The sequence below is a fragment of the Macrosteles quadrilineatus genome, unplaced genomic scaffold (assembly GCF_028750875.1).
Source record: "Macrosteles quadrilineatus isolate MER2022 unplaced genomic scaffold, UCM_ALF_1.0 Scaffold_2__2_contigs__length_208266976, whole genome shotgun sequence".
In the NCBI taxonomy this organism is placed as follows: Eukaryota; Metazoa; Arthropoda; class Insecta; order Hemiptera; family Cicadellidae; genus Macrosteles; species Macrosteles quadrilineatus.
In genome coordinates, this window is record NW_026542595.1 from 48,006,528 (window position 1) to 48,015,369 (window position 8,842).

An 8,842-nucleotide genomic window follows, 5' to 3' on the forward strand; every position below is an offset into this window, starting at 1 on the left:
AGGTACTTTCTATATTTTCAATATTTTGATAATAAGCTACATAGAGGAGGAAATCAGAGCCAAGCAAGAGGAGGTGTCTCGTATACAGACTGAGGTCACATCCAAGGACCAGGAGACAAGGAGCTGCAGGTACTTTCTATATTAGCAGTATTTTGATATAATGATTTTACCGCGATCGCAGACTACGACGATGACGTTTCCGTGATCGCGGGAGACGATGATAACGTCTACATGGCCGTGGGTAATGTTAATGTTCTTGCCCCTATTGCGTGCGAAAACGATGACGTTTTGGTGACCGCGAGAGACGACGATGACGTCTACACAGCTGCGAAAATGGTCTTAATTTTTCCCCAACGGCAAAAGACAGTGATGATGTTTACGTAGTTTAGGAAGATATTTCGGATTTTGCAGTGATCCCAGAAGGCTAAGATGATATCTCCACGACCGCGGGTGATGATCACGATTACCTCAAGTTTGGCTTGACTAAAAATGTCAGGCTAGCACACTTCTAAAATATCATTTTCTTTTTGATTTTTGTTTTTAGATCTTAATTTATCATAAATATGGTAGTTTTTTTTATTGGGTTTAGAAGGGTTTAAACATTGGCTAGTTTGAATGTATCATTGCTGCAAAAAGATTTTTTCTTGAAAACACTTAATTGCCTCAAAAATACTTTATGGACATAAAGTAGGACATAGACATAAGAGGACATAGACAGGAGTCAGTGTAGTATAACCAATCTGGTAAAACTAGCCTATAAAAAAATCGTATCGGTATCGAGAATTGATAAATTTTGGTAGCAACACATCGTTTATATCAAAGTACATAAAATTATTGGATTCTGAGTCATAATTCGTCTATTAACATCCGAGGATACATCATCAATGAATTTGTTCTTTCACTGAAACAAGTTACTACTTGGGAAACACCTCCTCATATTCCTTTCTCGATGAGCATATAATGCTCATAATCTACAAGTAGATACCTGTCATCTTTAGACATGACTTCCTATACCAAACTCTTTTGTTCTTTACGTGATTTATTGCTGTTAATGTTTGGCAACTTTTTTTCTTAAGTTGGAGTAGGCCTAAGCTGTGAATTTAAACTTCAGTTTTATAACTGAACCAAAATTAATGAATTAATAAATCACAATTGGACAGTATTCTTAATGTAGTTTTATATATATATATAATATATACAAATATATATATATATATATATCATCCGAATCTGAACCTCTAATTATCCAAACCGAATCCGATGACTAGCTTATTGAAAAGAGCGAACTGCCTTTAGTTGTTGATCTAAAGTTTATACTCTTTAATGGAGGTAGAATATAGGAGACTGAGGATATGTTTTTCTCATAGGTTTAGACCTAATTATAAATAATTGATCAAACTCTGGAGGTCTTCATGATTTTTCAGGGTCCAATATAATTAATAATCTCCTGTCTTTGTGTTTGTTATCAGGAAGAGGTTGAGGCTGCACGTAAGAAGCAGATCGAGGCGGATGCTTTGCTGTTGGCTGCCACGACGACGCCCCAGCACCACCATGTGGAGGAGAATGAGCAAGATGAGAATGACGACGAGCTACCTAATGGGGATGTGAGCAAAGAACTGGACACTGATGACAACATCGTTGACCCTGTTGAGGAGCGACGCACACTGGCAGAACGCAATGAGCGCTTGCACGACCAGCTCAAGGTACTCAAGATAATATTAGTACTATGAAACTAAAGTAGAATTGTCTAGTTTGGTTATAATCCTGGCTTTTCAAGAATATTTTAGAATCTGATTATACATTTAATTTATTATTTCAATAATTTTATAAATATAGCAAAGCAATAATAATCATATAAATTTAACTGTGTGAGTGTTTTTATCAGTTGTCAATACAGTATTTTACATGTTTACACAGGTGCCCATTTTAAGCGACCTCTAATATTATATGATTGTGAGAGTCAGTTGAGAGATGGTGCTTTGTAACTATGGTACTTAGGGTAGTTTGATCAGACTACATTACTTCAAGAAGAACTGGCAATATTGGGTTCACTAAAACTTAAAATAGATACACCACCAATATTTAATATTAAATACCTTCATTAAAGATTGGTGATGTTTTTTATTTAAAATTTTACATCCACGTTCCATATAATGTGTTTTCATTCCTTCTTCCTTAATATTGTGGATTGAGGAAATTCTGAATCCATTTTACTAGCAGTGAAAACATAAAACATATTTGGTTTCTCCCATTTTTTTTATTTTATATATATATATATATATATAGGCCTAAGTAATTATTTGTTAAATTACATGTTCCACTTTTGTTTTTAGATGCTGAAGCAGGATTTGGCCCAGAGCAGGGATGAAACCAAGGAGACAGCAATGGACAAAATTCACCGGGAAAATGTGCGTCAAGGCAGGGACAAATACAAGACATTAAGAGAGATTCGCAAAGGCAATACTAAGAGACGGGTCGATCAGTTTGAAAACATGTAAATTAGAGACTTAAAAAATAACCTTAGTGATTATGCCTTAGCATCTCGAACTGCTAGGTACATAAATACTGCATCTGCCAGCAGATAACAGCAGTGGCTCAACAGTACAAGGTAGCTGAAACAAATTCTATATATACTATCAAGCCCTTCCAATCGAATTTCTTGACACCTCGTGATTTGTTGAACAAGGAGCTTGTGACTGTGAGAGTTAAGTGTTACTGAACAGTAATTTTATTCGAATTGAGACATTTCATTGTTGGTATTATTTACACACTTCTATTTATTTTGTGGTCTCTATCGAATGCTCTTGCTGTTTGATAACAATAATACATATTAATAAATAAACTCATTTTTCATCTTTCACTTTTAATTTTAAACATCAGTATTTTCCTGAGAAGTTATTGACTCTTCCTAATAGTAGTTATATTCTGTGTTTTCTTGATTATTTTAATATCATTATAGATAAGCATTATTACATTCCATAGTTTGTTGTTTATCTGTTGTTGGTAGTTAGTCCCTGTTTATCGCGCTTCCAGTGTTGTCATAGTTTATTATTTATAGCTCAATATTGAACTACCCATGTTGGCCTAATGGTGCGTTAACATGTCTTCTTTAAGTTTGTTGAACACATATCTTTCAGAATGGTGGCCTTTGCCCCTGTAAAGGGCTTAAATAAGTTAGGATTATTAACATTTGAAAAGTTATTTATTTCATTTTTTGAAGCAATTTATTTTCCTACAAGTGATTGCTGTGTGTTAAAAATTTAACAAATAAATTTTCTTATACAACTGAAACACAAATCTTTACTTTGCTATTTTACTTAATGAAGTTCCTTAAGTATCCTTTGGACTGTGTTGATTACAAATGGTAACTTAATTGGAAATGCAATAGTATCTCTAATGATAACATATATTTTCTAAGAAATTTTGAAATGTGAAATGTACATGTATTTTAGTACCTTTATACACAATCATTTTGGTATACATTTCATTAAAGTTTCATATACTCATCAGGTTTCACCATGGTCATTTAACTGTGGTAAAAAATCATATTCAAACTATACAGGATTAATTGTTAATGTATGTTATGTACTTATTTTACCTTTGTATAAAGCATAGCAATTTCGTATTTTGCTAAAGTCTATCTTAAAACTTATAAATTCTTATTATATTCATTTTATAGGTATTATAAGTTTATTTGTAGATAAATTTTGTTTCTTTATTAAGTAATTTTCTTTATCAATAGAGTTTTATGTTAACATTTTAAGTTATGTATAGTATTAAAAATAAATTAACAGGGGAGTTATTTTTATCATTATTAATCAATCATTCCTCACACTTAATCCTCTTTAAATAACAAAAGCAAACACCCATAAACAAATTCAAATAAAACACAGATTATAAATGTGTTAAACACTAATAGGAGCATACCTATAAAAAGTATTAAACAATAGGTACTGAGCTGACCCCTCGCACCGTCCCCAGACGAACAACTATTGGAAGCGTGTCCCCCATAGTGACAGTGCGAGTGGTCGCCCCACATCCCTAACTAAAAACTGAAGAAAGGCCGTGGGTGAATTACAAGACAAGACAAAAAGTGAACAAAGCCTTTAATTTTACCAGAAAAAACAACGAATAACAATCAACAATGCAACCATCCAAAGAATTGCCATAAAAAAATTTCTCTCTTTCTAAAAATTAACCCTTCTGGATTTACATAGTGGTAACTGTGACTAAAAGAAAAATTAGGGCTAACAAAATGAATAGGATGGTAACTGGTAAATTTGTTTTAAACTTTCAAAAGATTAACGAATAAATAAATAATAAATGACTAGAAATAAATACTGTAATGATGATAAATTATTTTGGGGCCCCATCAAAGTCTTTTAAAAAATTACCATAAACTTCAAAACAACTTGCGGTTCACTTGGCGACACAATACAGTAGTCCTTGTTGGTGGTAGGCGGTAGTGGTAGATGGCGGAGGGTGGCCTACTGGTCCCAGGAGCAGGGTGACAGGCAGCCCGAAGAGGGAGAAGGTGTAAGGTCTCCCCGGAAGCAGCATAATAAGGCCTCCCATCAGGGACCTCATCTGACGTCCTGGCACAAGCTAATTACATGTTACTGACGATTATGTTTGTTCGAAACACAGTAGAAAAAACTAAAGGATGGTAAAAGATAAAATTTGACATAACCTCAAACACAAATCTTGACAGTAACCTAAAACAGCCGCACGTCTTCTGGTTCACATCTGTCAAGCGGACAATGACTCTGGGTGCAGGTCTGCTGCCAGACCCAAACCGACTGAGTTCCGGCGCAAAGCCAGCACTTGCACTATAAAAAAACAGAGGCGTGACATTGGTGGGACGCTTGGTGGACATGTCACGGCTCAGAACAATTTTCCATTTTCCACTAGTGCAAGATCATAAATTTTCCAAAATAACAATAATGAATACAGTTAGGTAAAACTTAGAATATAGTACCGGTACTAAAAAAATGTGCGGTGTAATTAAATATAAAGGAGGACAAATCAAGGATTTTGATCCAAAAAAGGTTTATTTTATAAGAGAAAAAATAAGTACAGTACAGTACGTGTTTCTATAACGGGTGATTTGCGATAAATGAATGCATCAATGGAGATTTATATATGGCTATGTGATGGGAATACACAAAGATTATTAGAAACAAAGATATCTATCTACAGGGTGTCCCGGAACTCTACCAATATTTTAGGGCATTGTTCCTGGGTAGTTAAAATACCTAAATATCATATTTAAATTGTCTGGAAGTCCTTAGTTACTCACACAGCCGCCATTTTGTTTTTTTTAAGTTATTAATTTTTTTTCTAAGGAATGGTTAAACATACGAAATTGAAACTTTGCACAAACATTTATGACAACTAGACAAAGCTACCAAAAAATTATGACGATTTTTAAAATTCATAAAACAAAATGGCGGCCATTTTAAATTTTGTTTCTTAAATAACTCGAAAACCGTTGATTTTACAAAAATTTTACAACAATAACTTTTTAAGGCAATTTTATTACAAATCGATTGACACCTTAATTTTGAAGATTGGACAAGTATTAACTGAGATATGATAGTTTTAGTGATACGTGACCGCTTTTAGCATGCGCTGCAACTAACCTCCAGAGGTTACGTATCACTAAAACTACCATATCTCAGTTAATACTTGTCCAATCTTCAAAGTTAAGGTGTCAATCGATTTGTAATAAAATTGCCTTAAAAAAGTTATACTTGTAAAATTTTTGTAAAATCAACGGTTTTCGAGTTATTTAAGAAACAAAATTTAAAATGGCCGCCATTTTGTTTTATGAATTTTAAAAATCGTCATAATTTTTTGGTAGCTTTGTCTAGTTATAAATGTTTGTGCAAAGTTTCAATTTCGTATGTTTAACCATTCCTTAGAAAAAAATTAATAACTTAAAAAACAAAATGGTGGCTGTGTGAGTAACTAAGGACTTCCAGACAATTTAAATATGATATTTAGGTATTTTAACTACCCAGGAACAATGCCCTAAAATATTGGTAGAGAGTTCCGGGACACCCTGTATACAGGGTGATTGATATAAGTGTGACAGCCGTTTTATTCTAAAACTATAAGAGATATCAAAAAAAGTTAAATGGTAAGTGCCTTGGATTTTTAGCGAATTTCCCTATAGGGAAGTAGCTATTACCGTAGGTGGCATGGTAAGACCTAGGCCCGGGACCGATTTACTTTTTCATTTTGATGTCCCCAGAGGCCAAAAACACCATTCGTTCAAATTTTTATATATGTACTAGCTGACCCGGCGAACTTCGTATCGCCTAAGTTATAGGTTTCCCCTAAGACAGACCGATGGAAAGAAAGTACCGTTACGTTTAATTTTCAAGATGATCTCGTTCGCATCGCTCAATCACGTCCTGGTTGAAGTTCGTTCGCTACGCTCACTCACCTTTGGGTTGGAGCTTGTTCGCTACGCTCACTCACCTTTAGGTTGGAGTTCGTTCGCTGCGCTCACTTTTTTCAGTTAGCTCGTTCGCTACGCTCACTCGCCTCCAAGTTGGAGCTCGTTCGCTGCGCTCACTTGCCTTCAGGTTAGCTCGTCCGCTACGCTCACTCGCCTCCAGGTTGAAGTTCGTTCGCTACGCTCACTCACCTTTTGGTTGCAAATTAGCTGTTGTCATAAATGTAAAAGCAATAATAGTGCTGCACCCTGTTGGTAATCCTTGTAACTTTAATGATATTGAACATCATAGAACAGAACCAACTTGTTTAATTGAAACAGCTGTTAAGATTCATTAATTCCATTTCTCATAAGGTTAACATGGGAAACTCCAGAGCCACTGGGGCGGAGCCCTTTTAAGAATTTCGAAACGGGAAATAGTTTACGTCCGATTCGCATACCTACAGAATTTACACACCGAATTTCATAACGATCAGTGAAGTCGTTCCGGAGGAGTTTGCAGACAAACACTGTGACACGAGAATTTTATATATTAGATATATACTATATATCTAATATATAAAATTCTCGTGTCACAGTGTTTGTCTGCAAACTCCTCCGGAACGACTTCACCGATCGTTATGAAATTTGGTGTGTAAATTCTGTAGGTATGCGAATCGGACGTAAACATATATCTAATATATAAAATTCTCGTGTCACAGTGTTTGTCTGCAAACTCCTCCGGAACGACTTCACTGATCGTTATGAAATTCGGTGTGTAAATTCTGTAGGTATGCGAATCGGACGTAAACTATTTCCCGTTTCAAAATTCTTAAAAGGGCTCCGCCCCAGTGGCTCTGGAGTTTCCCATGTTAACCTTATGAGAAATGGAATTAATGAATCTTAACAGCTGTTTCAATTAAACAAGTTTTCGACAATGGTTTTTCGACTTTACTAAAATTTTTTAAATACAAAGTCCAAGGCACTTACCGTTTAACTTTTTTTGATATCTCTTATGGTTTTCGAATAAAACGGCTGGCACGCTTATATCATCACCCTGTATACAGTGTGTAAATTAAGTCTGGCACACATTCATCTTTTTTTCTATCGTAGATAGAAGAAATCAATTTGCGGGACTGATTAATAACAAATGTTTGGCACTTTTTCATAATTTTGAAAAAAATTCCCCTTAAGGGTAAGGGGGGGGTGGGGGGGTAACTAAACTTTTCAAATGACAACCCCCATCTTGTGACCCCTCATTTTAAAGGTATTTGGAAGACAAATTTAACGATGTGACTGATTTTTTTTTTTTTTGCATCCTGTCCAAGATGGCGGCTTTAAATGTGCTTGGGGTTAAACGGGTGGGGTCTGGAACACAATTTGATCTTTTTTGCCATTAATAGATAGAACTTATCCACTTGTGGGACTGAGCCAAAATTAGGCACTTTTTTATTTATTTGAAAAAATCCCCTCAGGGTAAGGGGGGAAAAAATCTCCTTTACGCAACTAAAAATTTTCAAATGACAACCCCCATCTTGTGACCCCTCATTTTAAATGTATTTGGGAGACCAATTTAACAATGTGTCTAAAAATGTTTTAGCACCCTGTCCAATATGGCGGCTTAAAATGTGCTTAGGGTTGAACAAGTAAATTAAGTCTGAAACACATTTTTATTTTTTTACCAAAAATAAAGTCATAATAGATTTGATAGTTTATATCAGAAAAACTTGGACAATAGGACGAACTGCAATAAACAAATTTATGTAGTACACTATTGCTGTAACTTGTGGTATATAACATGATGTGTTGTGGTATCTCTGAAATGGAAACAGTTCAGTTACTCGGTCCTTTATAGCTTCTGATCCCCTCTTTATGTAGGTCCAGAACATGTAGGTAATTGTCATTTAACTACATATTAATTTTTAAATGTTGGCCTCTGACCCAGCCATGGAGCGCTTCGACTGCCAGGTCTCATGGCTTAGTCTACTTCCTGGGATGTGCATTACACCAACCAGGTTGCGGCTCCCCGAGATCTCCAATGGCTTGGAGATCCCCCCTCACTTGGTTTGGTAGGTGGATCAACACCCAGAGGCAGGGGGCAGCTCTTGCAGCTAACAAGTGAGAGTTGATGTCCGAGTGTGGACCAGTCTACTGAACCCATCTTGTGCAAGATGTAATCAGAACAGCACAAAACGTAGTACCACTCCTCAAATACCCGTTTCCCCCCATCAATGTTAAGAATCTTTAAAAATCCCGTACTTACCGCCTGTCAAGGAAGGACTTAAATTGACCAAGATATAAGACCTGGTTAAATGTTTTTTTTTTTTACATTTTTGATTATTTTTGCAATGACATGTAGCGTCCTTTTCCTTCAGTCAGTCTCTTCAAAACATCTAAAAA

The 8,842-nt window shown here is 35.4% G+C and overlaps 1 protein-coding gene across 3 annotated transcripts in view; it reads left to right on the forward strand.

Annotated features, from left to right (window-relative positions):
- LOC128988203 (moesin/ezrin/radixin homolog 1) overlaps positions 1 to 3,796 on the forward strand; it is a 68,034-nt gene extending 64,238 nt beyond the window's left edge. For all 3 annotated transcript variants that reach the window (XM_054409468.1, XM_054409467.1, XM_054409469.1), the window contains 2 exons: positions 1,470 to 1,703; positions 2,334 to 3,796. In XM_054409468.1, coding sequence (XP_054265443.1) covers positions 1,470 to 1,703; positions 2,334 to 2,498 — 399 coding nt within the window. In that variant the 3' untranslated portion in view covers positions 2,499 to 3,796. The remainder of the gene's footprint in view (positions 1 to 1,469; positions 1,704 to 2,333) is intronic.
- Positions 3,797 to 8,842: the final 5,046 nt, after the last annotated feature.